This window comes from Haematobia irritans, chromosome 5 (assembly GCF_050003625.1).
Source record: "Haematobia irritans isolate KBUSLIRL chromosome 5, ASM5000362v1, whole genome shotgun sequence".
NCBI lineage: Eukaryota > Metazoa > Arthropoda > Insecta > Diptera > Muscidae > Haematobia > Haematobia irritans.
Window position 1 is genome coordinate 117587552 of NC_134401.1, and position 17736 is coordinate 117605287.

The 17736-nt window shown below is 33.3% G+C and overlaps 3 protein-coding genes across 3 annotated transcripts; 2 read left to right on the forward strand and 1 right to left on the reverse strand.

Moving 5' to 3' along the window:
* Positions 1-297: 297 nt before the first annotated feature.
* Oseg4 (intraflagellar transport protein Oseg4) lies at positions 298-6897 on the reverse strand. The gene is made up of 11 exons (XM_075312126.1): positions 6742-6897; positions 6565-6676; positions 6208-6498; positions 5987-6132; positions 5074-5233; positions 4117-4487; positions 3715-3898; positions 3545-3648; positions 2527-2816; positions 739-2448; positions 298-676 (listed from the first exon to the last, which is right to left on the reverse strand). The coding sequence occupies exons 1-11, from the start codon at positions 6763-6765 to the stop codon at positions 484-486; spliced, it is 3585 nt and encodes a 1194-aa protein (XP_075168241.1). The 5' UTR covers positions 6766-6897; the 3' UTR covers positions 298-483.
* Positions 6898-11862: 4965 nt separating this feature from the next.
* Positions 11863-13056, forward strand: LOC142239472 (uncharacterized). Its single transcript, XM_075311265.1, has 4 exons — positions 11863-12016; positions 12083-12206; positions 12578-12845; positions 12920-13056. Exons 1-3 carry the CDS (start codon positions 11975-11977, stop codon positions 12724-12726), a joined length of 315 nt encoding a protein of 104 aa, XP_075167380.1. The 5' UTR covers positions 11863-11974; the 3' UTR covers positions 12727-12845; positions 12920-13056.
* On the forward strand, positions 12982-16285 carry LOC142239471 (uncharacterized). Its single transcript, XM_075311264.1, has 3 exons — positions 12982-13117; positions 13184-13307; positions 15985-16285. Exons 1-3 carry the CDS (start codon positions 13076-13078, stop codon positions 16200-16202), a joined length of 384 nt encoding a protein of 127 aa, XP_075167379.1. The 5' UTR covers positions 12982-13075; the 3' UTR covers positions 16203-16285.
* Positions 16286-17736: the final 1451 nt, after the last annotated feature.

A 17736-nucleotide genomic window follows, 5' to 3' on the forward strand; every position in this document is an offset into this window, starting at 1 on the left:
AACACAGTTTTGTCATGTAGTTTTTATGAGAGCAAAATGTAAACAATCGATAACAACGCATCACGGAATTTTCGTTAGCGAATATGACAATGCATTTTTATGTGTCGCGGGTTCCTTAAAGGTGCATACCAGGCTTAAAGCAAATTTTTGGTTGTTTCTATGATGTATATCTTAGAATCCCTAAGAAGTGCCCTCAAATTCAACAAATTTTAGAAAAAACCTTTGTAAGTATAATACACACTTAGCAATATATTAAAACCCATCCACAAATTGCCTTTTAAAACAAAAAAGAAAATGTTCTCTTGATGCAATTCAATCGTTTACTATTCACAAGTGATTTCAAAATATTACAAAGTTTATAAATCATTAAGTCGAATTATTGTAATGTGAAACGTATCAAATATTGTCATAAACATTGTACTTTAAATATTATACATTATTCTTCAGAGCTAAGTTTGCTAAAACGATTTTTAGATTTTCAAATTACACCTCTAAGGTCATAGATAATATTAACGTATGACACAGAGGACACGTTCGATGTCTAGTAATTTCCATGGGAGCTGCACAATGGTGACAAGTTCCACATATCCATATATTGGCTGTTGGTTGGGTTATTGGTTTACCAGATGAGACACAAGGAGGGAAACGAGCGCCACATTTATTACAAGCTGGTAAACTAGAGGGATTTAACTTTCATTATACGTTCACATGTTCACAAGAAATGTCAAATGTACATACCTATCAGGGACTGAAGCTTTGCAAGCATAACATGTTATAAAGTCGTCTTTATCATCTATAGGTTCATTTTTTGAAAATATATTTATAGCCAGCTCCTCATACTCTCTTAGCGTTTCCTCCGGTAAATCACTTAGGGATTCTAGTTTTATAAAGGCTTTAGAGCAAGTACCAAAGGATCTATCGGCACAACTGGCCAAGGCCAGGAGGCTGTATATATTTTCCGGTTTAAATACATCTTCATAATCCCGCAGGCGTAATGATGTTATCACTGCACTGTGTACGATTCCAAAACGTAGTTGCCGTTGTGCCAGCAACATAAAATGATAACCCTCCGCACAATGCCACATTCTTTCGATGGCAGCAGAGTCATCATGATTCATAGAATCCAAAATACTTATGCGATCAACACTGTAGCTCTGTGAATCGCCTGAATTTGCTGCCAGGCTTTTCAAATGCTCTTCACCCAACAATCCCGCCAGTACATACAGTTTTTTTATGCGCAGTAGGTTCGAACCTTTTTCTATCTCTTTCTCAGCTAATTTCATCATGAGACGACCCGCGTCTAAGAAACGACCAGCTTTTCTTTGAAGTTCAATTGCCTCTGGCAAACGATTTTCACTTAATAGTTGTTGGGCATGTTTACTTAGCAGTGTAGTAACCTGTGGCATTTGGTATTTCTGAGCCAATTCTACAGCTAGACCCCATTGTCTCAAATTGACGCAAGCATTTACAGCAGCCTTGGGATCACCGAATTTCAAATAGGCGTTAACAGCTTCATTGCACATACCTACTGAACATAACATTTCGGCTATTTTTTCTAGCAAAGGACTTTTCTCCGGCAATTTATCGATGCACTTTTCCAGTTCTTCAAACTGCTCCAAATGATACAATGAATTCATTAGTCCTTCGATGTCATGCGATTTATCATAGTATTCTTTGGCACTTTCCCAAGAACGCAAATTTGCAAAATGATTACCAATTTGTCTCCAGGCTATTTCCATTTGTTGATCCGATATTCCTGAGCCCATTCGATACAATTGTACAACTCGAAACCAGTCACATAAAGTAATGCGTAAGTTTATAGCTAAGTCTCTACGATCACCATCAATATATAGTTTTTCTGCCTCTTCGTATTCGCCATAAAACGCTGCGATTTCGGCTTTTTGTAACATCTCTGAAGGTATATTACGCAGGCGCTTTATTAACTGTATGCCCTGATAGTTGGCACAACGGACAAAAGCATTTTCCGCAACATCAAGTTCCAATTTCTTTAAAGCAGCTTCGGCCAACAATCTCCATAGCCGAGGATGTGGATTATCTTCAATGAATTGTTTGGCATCTTCTAAGCCAACATGTTGAAGAAGATCATCCGTATCACGTAACGATTTTACTTTCAATTGTAATATATGACTAATAGGATTTTGGCTCTCCTCACCGCTAATTATATCATCCAATAAAACACTGGTTATTTCCAAATCCTCAAAAGCACATATATAGCCGGAACATGCTATGGGTTCTTCGGGATCATTGCCGCGGAAAATGTACATGCGAGTTTTTTCCATTAGGGCTAAAAGTAAGGGATTGTCTCTTGCCCAACAGATAGCCCAAACGTCTTTGCGTTCTACTCGACTAAAATTCAGTTGAGTTTCCCGATCATCATTCAAGTCCAACAAAGTCATCACACCATTGTAGTCAATTAAAGCCGCCCGCCTGAATATACAGAAAACAATTTTTGGTATATGCCTGGTTTGGTCACTAAAGAATTCGATATTGGAAATTTTTACTTACGTAGAATTTGAATTTATGGCCATTTTGACCATTTTTACTCCAACCTTATGACGATTTCGCAGAGCAACATTTGGTACACTGTACTCGTTTATGATACCAGATTCTCTGGCCACCAATAATGTCTTCTCCGACAAAGTTAATGAACAAATAGAATCCTCATTGTTTACCGAATGATCGTTGCTCGTTTTGGAGGTTTGCAAATCTTTAGCTAAATCAACGCCAGTTGGAGTATCATCGATGTGGAAACGTTTTTCTTTGCGTGATTTCACATTGTGCAGCTGAGAAGCGCTCTAAAAAGAAAAGGAAATTTGTCATTACAAACAGCATAAAACCCTGCTAAAAAAATCCTGCAGCCGTCTGCTGAAACAGGGAAAGCATTCGATGTATGCTATAACAGCAATTGCATATAAATATAACGAAATTTCTGGTACCAATAAAAGGTACATATTGGGTTTAAAAGCCGATATGCACATTTAACGAAATTTCTGTTAGCCATAAGAAATATATTTGATAGCAAAGATTCATTTAGACGTTGTTATCGATTTTTTACATTTTGCTCCTATAAGAAATATATGGAAGAACTGTGTTATTGGCACGCATACGGAATTTTTCCCAGAGCTGCATGTATCCCATTAAAAATGCCAAGATACTTTTCAATCGATTTTTTCATCGGCCCCCAAGGCTATGCGAGACGGAATTTCCTGAAGCCCGGTATTAACTTATGTAAACAATCGGTAACTACTCCTTACGAAATTTTCATTAGCAAAAATACGAATGCATTTCTTATGGGTAGTGGAAATTTCACTTGCGTGCCAATAATACAGTTTTTCTATGTAGTTCTTGTGGGATCAAAATGTAACCAGTCGATAATAACGGCTCACGGAATTTTCGTTACAATATATAGCAATACATTACATACGGGTAGCGGAAATTCCCAATAGGTGTGCATACAGGGTTTCATAAGGAATCTTATAGCAGATTTTAACCATAAAATGTTTATAAAAATAAAATTCCCTACCTTTGGTGTGTGATAGTGCCATAGTAGTATTTCATCTCTTGAAGCGATTGCGACATAATTTGAATTTATACCAATATAATTTGGGCAGACTTCTGTGTATTTAGCTGAAAATTTTGAATTTGTTATGAGTTAAATAAATAAATAGGGATACTGAATATATTCGAGCTTACAATCAACTGTTGTTCCAATCGAATTGCACAATAACAATTGATACAATTTATCATCGGAGTTTTTACGTTCCATAGAGGATAGGGCCAAATCTTTCATATTTCCACTAACACATTCAACGGCGAGAACACAATGTTCATTAAAAGCGGCCATATTCAAACAAGGTTCAACTTCTTTCAGAAAACTCTAAAGAATAAGCTTTAAAATATTAACATGATTTAGAATAAATACCAATCAAAGAATGAAGCCGAGGATTTTAATTTTGAGGTTAATACCAAGGTCGGCCTTTTTTAATCTCATAACGACAGGACAATGCCAATATTGTTTTCTTTGTTCAAAGAGTTCTGCATTCTACCAAATTTGGGCTGACTTCATTCTATGACAATAGTATATAAAATATTTACCTGATTTGTTATTGTATTCCAAAAGGTTACACTATTTATATTACTCGTTTTATTACTATTGCTATTTAAAAATGCAACTGTCTTTTCAAAATAACACCAAATGTAATCCGGCCTAACATTGGCGAAGTATATAAAAGAATCAACAGCCATGGCTATACGTAGTGATTTTCCTTCCCATGATATGGAGGTAATTTGATTACCTGGTACTTTCAGAGAACGATATAGATATCCATAGGGAGAATAGAAACTAACTTGATTTAATTCTTTGGATGCGGACGTATCGTCTAGACGACCACACACAGCCAAAACCGAGCCATCATGATTCCATTTAGCATCGGTAATATTCATCGGAGTTTCTAGAATAATTGGATCTGAAAATAAAAAAGGAATTACTAAAACATCTCTATGGTCCGGTCAAGGATAGTCATTTTATACTAAGCCAATTGAAAAGTCCGGCCTGGCCTAGCACATAGAATATAGTAGATTTTTAGTTGGCCATTGTGGACTTCATCTTTAAGCCATTGTCACGAATCGACATAAAATCCTATTTATCAAATCGTCTTTGTTCTCGATCAATAGTGAGCTCGTATGGCACCGAATTTGCACAGTCTTTCTCTTACCCAATATATACGTTCAGTTGATTTTTCATTGAATTTTTATCCCCATTCAAAATCATTTTGGAAATTGTTTTGAAGTTTTCGTCAGTAACAACCCTTTCTGATAAAGCGAGAAAATACCGAAATTCTTTTTGGCAAACAGTGATTGCTATGCTTTTTTCAGCAACCTTTTTGTAGATATTTATTGTGTGTCTATTAAAAAATGTCTGAGTATAGCAGAAAAACTTAAATAAAATACTATAATTTTTGACAACTGGGCAGTATTATTGGCCATGGATCATTTTAGTTCAATGATGAAATAATAAAAAACGGCTGAACTATTTTAATATAACATACTTACTTTCATCGTTTTCGTCTTCCATTAATTGAGCTTTGCCATTCGCATAACATATAGCCAATACAGGTCTCCGATCGGTAGTTTTACCACTGTACCAATTTAAAGCAGTAATTTGAATGGGATTATTCTGCGATGAACTAACGCATTTTATGTTCAATTTCATCTACAAAAAAATAAAATATATAATAAAAAAATTACCATCTATGGTCCGGTATGTGGATCTATCGGAAATTTCGTTTTCGTGCCGATAACACTGTTTTGCGTTTATTTTTTATAGGAGCAATATGTAAACAATCGGTAAAAACTCCTCAAAGAATATTCGATAGGGAATATATATAAATGCATTTCTTATGGGCATCTGAAATTTCGTTAGACGTGTATACCGGCCTTGTGTTGTTAAAACCACGGTATGCTCTTCCAGTACAAATTTTTCTACCCATAAAACATGTATAGCCGTTTTTTTCTAACGAAAATTGTTAGAAACGTTATTATCGATTCTGTTAATTTTCATTACAATCTTTTTCGTTGGTGAACCATGTGTTTTTTATATGGAGAAAATATGAACGATCCGCACGCATGGAAAGACGTGTTGGCACACAAGGGAAATTCTCACTAGAACTGCATACCGGCCTTTATTCAAAAGGCTCAACGAATGTGTTTATTAATTCTCTATTAGTGTAATCAACCGACTTCTTTGCCTTTTGTATACATATTAAGCCGGTATGCACCTCTAGCGGAAATTTCATTTTCGTGCCAATAACAGAGTTTTTAAATGTATTTCTTATGTAAGCAAAATGTAAACAATCGATAATAACGGCTCACAGAATTTTCGTTAGCAAATATATAGCAATGCATTTCTTATGGGTTGCGGAAATTTCGGCTGGAGGTGCATACAGGCCTTTAAATATATAATTACCGCAAAGTTTCCTTGATTGTCATATAAATGACATTCTCCATTGGCTAAACTGAATAAGATTAAGCGATTGTCCGGATTCCATTGAACACCACTAAGGTGGGTATTTTTTAATTCTTTACCCCAAATACGATTTCCGTCGACAGAACCTTTTCACGGTAGCAATAGATATCACAAAGAGAATAAACATTAACAAAAATAACCAATAACCCATTGTAACTCACCAACAATAATTGCTCCATCGGCATAAACAATGCAAATTTTAGTACCATCCGATGTCCAATGCATACCATTTACGGTGGATTTCTTGCGATCATTTGTCATTTCCTCATACCATGAACCTTTATACAACATCCACACCATAATAACGCCATCAACGTCAGACGATGTCAACTTCTGTTGTGCATTATTCCATACAACCACTTTTACTGCGCCTTTATGACCATCCAATGTTTGATTCATAGACAGATTTGAGACAGCTGCTAGGCCTCCCTTGTTTTGACCATTGGATGATGCTTTACACAAAAGGAGAAGCGAAAGTAATTTTAGGCCCTATGTATGTGCATTTTGCTTTGATTTACCTTGTTCCAATTTTAAAACCTTTAGTAAACCCTCCGTACCAGCCACAGCTATGTATCCATGTTCTTTATTCCAAGATATGCAATTCAATTGAACATTGTTTGGTATAGCGATCTATATAAATTATAATACAAATTTCATTAGAACTATCCACATAATAAAACAATGAATTTACTTACTTTTTTACTTAAATATACAAACATTTTTTTTACGTCAAGTCCCTCAGGATATTTTACCTTTTATGTGGTCAAACAAATTTTTATTGTATAAAGAAAAAAGAAAACTTGTTTCCATGGTGATCATGTTACTTCTCTTCGTTTAGCATAGCCGCAACAGTTGGTGTGTTTGTAATACACCTTAGGTATACAAACTGTTGCTTTTCCTAAATCTTGGACACACAGTGTATATTATCTACATGTGTAAAAGAGATACATACAAAGAATGGCCATTTCCATAGATATTCTTTGTATGTGTGTGTACAGTTTGAAAACATTTTAAATGCAAACAATCGAATTTCGAATCAAATAATATATGAAATATTTATTTTTTATTTTATTATTTATTTCATATAAAACATATTTATTTCATATAAAACACAAAGCCTATAAGGCCAATACATTAATATAACATATTTACTTAACGATATTTGATAGTAAATAATAAAGAAAACATAATATGTTTAAACAATTCTTAAGATTATGAAATATATATAAAATATATAAGTTTACATATGGCTGGGGAGCCGCCCAGCCATATGTAAACTTCTTTTAATCTTTTCTTATTTTGTCTATCTCAAAATCCCTTAGAATTGCTATTTAGGCAGATCCAAAGAAATTTTTAAATCTTAAGCTACGAAACGCATGACCATTTAAAGCCCGGCATGCATCTCTTAATTGTCAATAGTAGAGTTTTTAATTTAATTTGACTTTATTTTTGTAATTCGAAGCCTCAGGTGGCCAATTTAACACAAATTACAATAAGACTAATATTAAAATCAAGATAAAACTAATAATAATATTAATTTAAACAGAATAATCTTCTAAATTAATCGGAACTTGTCATTACAATCTATTCGTTTATTTTTGTTCAAATTTTTTTGTTTTCGTATTTGATTTTTTTTTTGCTTTGAGTTTTATTTATTATATTTTTTTATAAGGAATCATTAAACATATACGAATTCTTCACATAAATTAATACAATGAAATGAGATTCAGCAATTTTTTAAAGAGATAATTATTAGACTTAAACTAATAGAAACTATTTCCGATAAAAAAAAAACTACTCCGATCAGCCGGATCGGATGAAATTTGATTGTCTTAGGGACTCCGCAAGCCAAATCGAGGGGATGGGGGCTATATATAATTATGGACCGATGTGGACCAATTTTTGCGTAGTTGTTAGAGACCATATACTTACACCATGTACCAAATTTCAGCCGGATCGGATGAAATTTGCTTCTCTTTGAGGCTCCGCAAGCCAAATCTGGGGATCGATTTATATGGGGGCTATATATAACTATGGACCGATGTGGAACAAGTTTTGCATGGTTGTTAGAGACCATATACTTACACCATGTACCAAATTTCAACCGGATCGGAAGAATTTTGCTCCTCCAAGAGGCTCCGCAAGCCAAATCTAAGCATCGGTTTATATGGGGGCTATACGTAAAAGTGGTCTGATATGGCCCATTTGCAATACCTACCTACATCCATAACAACTTATTGTGCAAAGTTTCAAGTCGATAGCTTGTTGCGTTCGAAAGTTAGAGTGATTTCAACAAGCGGACGGACGGACATGCTTAGATCGACTCAGAATTTCACCACGATCCAGAATATATATACTTTATGGGGTCTTAGAGCAATATTTCGATGTGTTACAAACGGAATGACAAAGTATATCCCCCATCCTATGGTGGAGGGTATAAAAATAGCGAAAGTTAGCTACTATACAAAATCACCATAAAAATGTTGCCAAAAATGTTGAGCCTCGGTCCATGTTTTGGTATGGTCCCCATACAAACCGACCTCCCGATTTGGGGTCTTGGGCTTATAGAAACCGTAGTTTTTATCCAATTTGCCTGAAATTGAAAATCTAGAGGTATTTTAGGACTATAAAGAGGTGTGCCACAAATGTTTTGGTATAGCCCCCATATAGACCGATATCACGATTTTACTTCTTGGGCTTCTAGAATCCGAAGTTTTTTATCCAATTTGCCTGAAATTGGAAATCTAGAGGTATTTTCGGGCCATAAAGAGGTGTGCCGAAAATGGTGAGTATCGGTCCATATTTTAGTATAACCCCATAAGAACGATCTCCCGATTTAACTCCTTGGGTTTCTAGAAACCGTAGTTTTTATCCGATTTGCCTGAAATTGTAAATATTCTGGTATTTTAGGCTCACAAAAACGTGTATCGGATTAAGTTTTTATCGGTCCATTAGGTAATGCCTCCATATAGACCGACTTCACTTCTTGAGGGTATAGAAGACGCACTGATCATGAAAATTGAAACTCAATGTAAAATTTTCAGATTTTACTTCTCGGGTGAAAATCTACAGATTTAAGATTTCAAATCAAGACGTTATGTTATAATTTTCTTGCACACTTACAAGAGATGTTAATGATTCCTCTAAAACTCAAACAAAAATGGTTCTTATAAATCCAGAATCTGATAACGTCCTCATAGGTGAAATCTTTAAATTTATCTTCGGGAAGTGTCCTCAAGCCCTCCTGAAATTTCAAAGGAAACCCCAATATTTGGTGGAATGGTGGTGGGTATTTAAGATTCGGCCCGGCCGAACTTACTGATGTATATACTTGTAATATATGTTGTGAGTGAATGCAAAGACACGGAGGGGATTTAGGGAGCATATTGAAATGCCAGGCTACTCTGACTGAAAAAGAACCACACATAACGGATACAGCTCTGGGCAACACCAATTGATTAGCACGTGCCGAATGGCAAAACTTGAACGATTCATAAAGGAACAACGGTAAACGATTCCTATAGATCTTATAAAACATTAGAAAGGTCATAACCCTAATGAAATTATCAAATGAGCAACCTACACCCAAAAAAAAAGTGAACCCACTATGGAAGAAAATGTAGGTTTATTTTAGAAAATTTTAACTAAAATAGTTTTCTAATTGCAACATGTTACAAGTAAGTTTACAGTTTTTGTCAAATTGAAGAAAATTTATTAAAAATAATTAATTTTTTCTGGTGTTTAAGAAAATTGCATATGTTGAAACAAAAAATTGGATTTAGAAAATGTTAAAATGTCTTTAGCGCTGTATGAAGTTCAAGACAGGTACAATTTTAGTAAAATTTACTCATTTGAGAGACTTCTGAACTCAATTTAAGCAAACTTCTGCCATTTTAGTAAAATATTAACTAATTTATTTTTTAGTGCACTATATTTGTATACAACTTTTTTTCTTATTTTTAGTTCACGTCATTAAAGTTAGTAAAAAATTATTCAAATAAGGAACATTTGCTCATATTGTGCAAAATCTAACTAAAATCAACTAATCTTCATGAACTAAAATAAAGTTCAGTTGGCTTTAGCGCCCCTTTTTTTGGTTGTAGGAATTGTTTCACAAATCGAGAAATATGGTCAAATCTATTGCAGCCATTGTACCGGCATATACTTCAATACAGTATAGGAAATTGGGTATTATTAGGGCGTGTACCAAACGCTCCTTAATAAATAGCGGTAATACAAAATCTGTATTATATAGTTGACGCAATCCTAAAATCGTGCGGGACATCACAGAATTGATGTGTACATCAAACGATAACCTGTCATCGATGATCACTTGCCATATAATTCTTATGGGAGAACAATGATTAAGATTCCTCACGTATTTTCGTTCGCAAATATATCAATACATTTCTTATGGGCGCAATCAGATTAAAAAAAATCTTTGTATGAACCACTAGCGTATATTATTAAAACTTTGCAGTACTGGTACCGTATTTGGTAACGAAAATTCCATGACACGTAGTTGTCGATTGTTTACATTTTGCTCCCATAAGAAATGCATGGCAAAACTGTGTTATTGGCATGTAACAGTTGCATACCGGGCTTTAAATGGTCATGCGTTTCCTAGTTTAAACAATAAAAATTTCTTTGGATCTGCCTAAATAACAATTCTACATAAGCTACATACTGGAGTATAAGAAATACATGGCACAACCGTATTATTGACATATAATTGGTGTGCCAGATGTCGATAGGGAGTTTTAACCGATTCAAATTCGAAATTGAAAAAAGGAAAACCAAATTTCATTAGGGGCAAAGGTGACTTAAGTGTGGCAAGCACTTCTTGCTGAGATTTCTTTTGTGTCGATAAAGCAGATTATCATGTGTTTCTCTAGGGAGAAAATTTAAACAGGCTATAACATTGTCCTAATGCGCTTTACAGACTATCAGTTATTCCGGACGGAATGTCGGTGTTTGTAAAGAATCTTACAGTGTGTCGGATCGATACGACATGTCGGCGATGACTAAATATTCGGTAAATGTGTTATCGATCCCATAAACATGCAGCAGTATCGATTATGCCTTCGGACCTAACTGATAATGTGCACAATATATGGGATATGTTCGACACGAGTACTGTCGTCCGGAATAACTGATAGTCTGTAAAGCGCATAACAAAAAATTGTTTATGCTATTGTTTTGGGTAGCGGCTACGAATTGTAATGAGTTTAAAAAAGCCACGTGTTCAATTTTTTGATTTTTCTACTTTCGACTTTTTAGAAAATTGTACTATTAAATTTTTCAACTTTTAAAAATACTTTCATATTTCATTTCAAATTCTAATTTTTCTTTTAAGTTTGATTAGAACCATAGACCAATTAAATATAGAAACATACTTTGATAATTCATCATGGTTTTGTTTATTTACAGTGCGCAGTCATTCCACTCAATTGCGCAGTCAAGTGACTCAATTTATTTTTGGAAAACGAGAATTACCCTACAAATCATTCAATTTGCATTACAAAAAAGGTGTTCCATCAAAGGAACAAAGGAAAGACAACAAAATAAAGCCAAGTTAAAAAATCACTCAATTGCAGACCAAAAAGAGCGCTCTACGGTGTGCAGACAAACTACAGCTCTGTGAATTCACTTGAGATGTCATATTTAATTGGTCTATGGTTAGAACTTTTGTACACATGTAAGTTGTTCTTACCGGTTGTTTACATTTTGCTCCCATCAGAATAATATGGTAAACTGTATTGTCGACAACAGGAATTTTATTGATTCTCAAACTTTTGTAAGTATGGCATCCCTTTTGGTTTTGTTAAATAGTCTGGCAATATTTTGAGTTTCCCCAACAACTCTGTTTTATTTGGTAAAAATCAGCCGGTACTCGAACATTACATTCAATCAACAATTGGAGCAAAAATGATGCAGTTTATTTCGAGAGCAGTACGCTATTCTTTTGTGGTAAATAGAAAATATGAAGTAATATACAGCAATGTCTTTATTGCAACTAAATGAATTGAATTACAGCAACGTGGCTACTGTTCCAAGAACATTCCAAAAAATGTCCTAGAACCAAATCAAACTTCGCACCTTCAACCCGAAAATGGAGTTATTTTTGATAAAAAGCCATTCAAAATTCATTTGGAACAAGGTAAGTGAAGTTACATTATTCCACGTCTAACCTAACTGATAATGTGCACAATATATGGGATATGTTCGACACGAGTACTGTCGTCCGGAATAACTGATAGTCTGTAAAGCGCATAACAAAAAATTGTTTATGCTATTGTTTTGGGTAGCGGCTACGAATTGTAATGAGTTTAAAAAAGCCACGTGTTCAATTTTTTGATTTTTCTACTTTCGACTTTTTAGAAAATTGTACTATTAAATTTTTCAACTTTTAAAAATACTTTCATATTTCATTTCAAATTCTAATTTTTCTTTTAAGTTTGATTAGAACCATAGACCAATTAAATATAGAAACATACTTTGATAATTCATCATGGTTTTGTTTATTTACAGTGCGCAGTCATTCCACTCAATTGCGCAGTCAAGTGACTCAATTTATTTTTGGAAAACGAGAATTACCCTACAAATCATTCAATTTGCATTACAAAAAAGGTGTTCCATCAAAGGAACAAAGGAAAGACAACAAAATAAAGCCAAGTTAAAAAATCACTCAATTGCAGACCAAAAAGAGCGCTCTACGGTGTGCAGACAAACTACAGCTCTGTGAATTCACTTGAGATGTCATATTTAATTGGTCTATGGTTAGAACTTTTGTACATATGTAAGTTGTTCTTACCGGTTGTTTACATTTTGCTCCCATCAGAATAATATGGTAAACTGTATTGTCGACAACAGGAATTTTATTGATTCTCAAACTTTTGTAAGTATGGCATCCCTTTTGGTTTTGTTAAATAGTCTGGCAATATTTTGAGTTTCCCCAACAACTCTGTTTTATTTGGTAAAAATCAGCCGGTACTCGAACATTACATTCAATCAACAATTGGAGCAAAAATGATGCAGTTTATTTCGAGAGCAGTACGCTATTCTTTTGTGGTAAATAGAAAATATGAAGTAATATACAGCAATGTCTTTATTGCAACTAAATGAATTGAATTACAGCAACGTGGCTACTGTTCCAAGAACATTCCAAAAAATGTCCTAGAACCAAATCAAACTTCGCACCTTCAACCCGAAAATGGAGTTATTTTTGATAAAAAGCCATTCAAAATTCATTTGGAACAAGGTAAGTGAAGTTACATTATTCCACGTCTTTTCATTTGATCAGGACAATAGAAGATTCGTCAAAGGCGATGTTTACATAACCATTGAAGCGAAGTTCAGTTTGATTTTAGAATGGATTTTCTTACGTAGGTTTTTACTCTACAATATGATTCATATACCTTTGTTAGCTTACAGTGGCAGCCATAAGGGTCAGCCACAAGGCTCTCATAGAGAATTTGTCCACTTTGATATCATAATAACTAAAAATAGCTACCCCATAGAGGCATTGGCAATTCTTAACGTAGAGCCCAGCCAACAAAACAATTCCCGTTGAGCCCTCGCCCATTTATACTCTTCATAGTGGGTGGTTTTTATCCCAGCATATTTCCTTTTTTAGTATTGTTCACATTTAGGGTCTTCTGTAAATTTTTAATGCAAAGAGCTAAAGATTCTTGTCAATAAAGAAGCCCCCCATCATAAGCTATCTGACACAACTATTAGACTACCATCCGTATATTATACATTTGGATATCGAAGGGGAAGCTTAGTCATGTTAAATAGTAACGAGAATGCTTCCTATGTTTTTCCTTGGAGATGACAGGAATTAGATTCTAGAATAGCTCGAGCTTTCTCTGATATTTCATCCCACTTATTGACCAACTTTAGTACCCTAAAATTTTGGACGTATACCGAGTACGCGACCGCTTTAATATGTCTCATACAAGCCATTGCCTGGCCGTCTTTGCAAATATAGGAGAATTACTTCCATTTAGCTTTACTAAACGTTCTGTCCCTAGACAAAATACTCTCGTTGTTGTAGCCCTTTGTTGTTATTTGTCCTACGAGATGTTGTATTTTTATACCCTTCACCACTACTGTGGTACAGGGTATAATAAGTTTGTGCATTTGTATGTAACGCCAAGAAATAATAGTCATCTTTTAGTATACCGACCGGCTTAGAATTAAATTCTGAGTCGATTTAGCGATGTCCGTCTGTCTGTCTGTCCGTCCGTCTGTCTGTATATGTAATTTTGTGCACAAAGTACAGCTCGCAATTTAAGTCCGATCGTCCTCAATTTTGGCATGGGGTCTTTCTTCGGGTCAAAGACAATCGCTATTGATTTTGGGAAAAATCAGTTCAGATTTAGATATAGCTGCCATATATATTTATCACCGATTTGATCATAATTCACGTATTTATGAACCGATCTTCTTCAAATTTTGTACATCTGAATATTTTGTCGGTCACGTAAAACCTGCAAAACATCAGCTAAATCGGTTCAGATTTAGATATAGCTCCCATATATATCTTTCGTCCGATTTGCACTTATATGGCTTTAAAAGCCAGAATTTTACCCTGATTTGCTTCAAATTTAGCACAAAGTGTACGTTTTATAATATGGTTAACTGTGCCAAATTTGGTTGAAATCGGTTCAGATTTAGATATAGCTCCCATATATATCTTTCGTCCGATTTGCACTTATATGGCTTTAAAAGCCAGAATTTTACCCTGATTTGCTTCAAATTTAGCACAAGGAGTACGTTTAATAATATTGTTAACTGTACCAAATTCGGTTAAAATCGGTTCAGATTTAGATATAGCTCCCATATATACCTTTCGTCCGATTTGGACTTATATGGCCTCAAAAGCCAGAATTTTACCCTGATTTGCTTCAAATTTAGCACAATGAGTACGTTTAATAATATTGTTAACTGTGCCAAATTTGGTTAAAATCGGTTCAGATTTAGATATAGCTCCCATATATATCTTTCGTCCGATTTGCTCTTATATGGCTTCAAAAGCCAGAATTTTGCCCTGATTTGATTCAAAATTTGCACAAAGTGTACGTTTAATAATATGGTTAACTGTGCCAAATTTGGTTGAAATCGGTTCAGATTTAGATATAGCTCCCATATATACCTTTAGTCCGATTTGCACTTATATGCCCTCTAAAGCCAGAATTTTACCCTGATTTGCATCAAATTTTCCAAAAGGAGTGCGTTTAATAGTATGGTTAACTGTGCCAAATTTCTTTGAACTCGGTTCAGATTTAGATATAGCTCCAAATTTTCCTTTATCTCGAGTACGTATTTCTCGCTCGATAAATCGTAAATATTATTTCGTACAATTGCATTAAAATTGCTCTAGCTTTATATTTCCCATATTTTGTACCTAACATTGTGTTTCATCCCAGGGTGTCAGCCGATTTAAATTTTAATTCTAGAGATTTAAGTACAAAAAATTGTCTCCATATTGTATATAAATTATATAAATATTTCTAATAAAAGCCTTCATAATAATTCCCAACAAATTTGAACGATTTGAAATGGTAACACAAATTTTTGGTCTACATAGTGGTGAAGGGTATAATATAGTCGGCCCCGCCCGACTTTAGACTTTACTTACTTGTTTTAATTATTTCGGAAAAAAACAATCAAACAGTGGGTCTGTAGTGCTTGGGCACAGAGACTCTTTGTATCATCCCCGGTACGGTGGACCGACTGCAATGAGGTTTGTTATCATGATGATTGGTCTGATTGTTTAAGGTAAAGAATAAATGTCGAGTTGGTTGTATGTTGTAAGATTTCAATCCATCGTGACTTTTTTCAGGTTTCTATTTTCAAAATGGGTCCGGGATTATGTTCTCTTACATCAATTAATATAATGGATTTATATATATATTTTTTTGCAATTGCAGATAAGGTATACAGTTGGTGCCTGTGTGGTAAATCTAAAAATCAGCCCATTTGTGATGGTACCCACAAAAATGAATTTCTAAAGATCAAACTGAGGCCCATTCGTTTCAAAGTTGAGAAAACCGGTGACTATTGGCTTTGTAATTGTAAGCATACCAAACATCGTCCATTTTGTGATGGTACTCACAAACAAAAACATATACAAGAAGCTGTAAAATAATTTAAAATACCTATGAAAATGAAATTTGTGCATTACCAAACCCAACAATTAATTGAAAATAAAGTACCGTTATTTCATTTGTATATATTTTTTGTTTTCTTTGTGGGATTTAAGCAACAATTACAATTGTGATATAGTTATTTGTATAATATATAAAATAAACGCTTTTACCTTATATGTATGTTGATATCAAAAGAGTGACAAGAATCGAACTGTTCTGTAAAACGAAAATTGTGTCTCTTGCACTATAACTAAATAAGAAAGGCGCAGGTGCTGAGACATCAACCAGCTCCCATGATCGAATTTGCACTTAAATGCTTCTTACTCCTTGTCGCGATGATATGACAAAGCAAACTATTGTCAACTCCATCAAAAGAGCGATAAGGTCAGTGCTTAAAAATTTGAAGAAAATTCTACAAATTAAAATATCCCAAATAAATTTAGTTAAGTTACGCTCAGCTTAAAACCATGCGTTGACTAAACTACAACGGTGACTTCCAACAAAGAGAAAATATTTTCGAAATTTTATTTCTACAGAAAAAACAAAATTTTATTTCTATAGATTTTTTTTTCAAAATTTTATTTCTATAGATAATTTTGTCAAAATTTGTATAGAAAATTTTTCCAAAATTTTATTTTTATAGAGAATTTTATTTAAATTTTATTTCTATAGAAAATTTCGTCGAAAATTTTATTTCTATAGAAATTTTGTCCAAATTTTATTGCTACAGAAAATTTCTTTGAAATTTTATTTTTATAGAAAATTTCGTCGAAAATTTTATTTCTATATATAATTTTTTCCAAAATTTTATTTCTATAGATCATTTTGTCAAAAAATTTATTTCTGTACAAATTTTTTTCAAAATTTTATTTATTTTTCCAAAATGTTATTTTTATAGAAAATTTCGTCGTAATTTTATTTTTATAGAGAATTTTATTTAAATTTTATTTCTATAGAAAATTTCGTCGAAATTTTATTTCTATAGACAATTTTGTCCAAATTTTATTTCTATAGAAAATTTTGTCAAAATTTGTTTCTATAGAAAATTTTGGCAAATTTTTTTTCTATAGATAATTTTGTCAAAATTTTATTTCTGTACAAAATTTTGTCAAAATTTTATTTGTATAGAAAATTTTATTTCTATAGAACATGTTGTCAAAATTTTATTTGTATAGAAAATTTTGTCAAAATTTTATTTCTATAGAAAATTGTGTCAAAATTTTATTTCTACAGATTTTTTTTTAAATTTTATTTCTAAAGAAAATGTTGTCAAAATTTTATTTCTATAGAAAATTTTGTCCAAATTTTATTTCTATAGAAAATTTTGTCAATATTTTATTTCTATAGATTTTTTTTTTCAAAATTTTATAGATAATTTTGTCAAAATTTTATTTCCGTACAAAATTTTATTTGTATAGAACATTTTTCCAAAGTTTTATTTTTATAGAAAATTTCGTCGTATTTTTATTTTTATAGAGAATTTTATTTCTATAGAAAATTTCGTCGAAAATTTTATTTCTATAGAAAATTTTG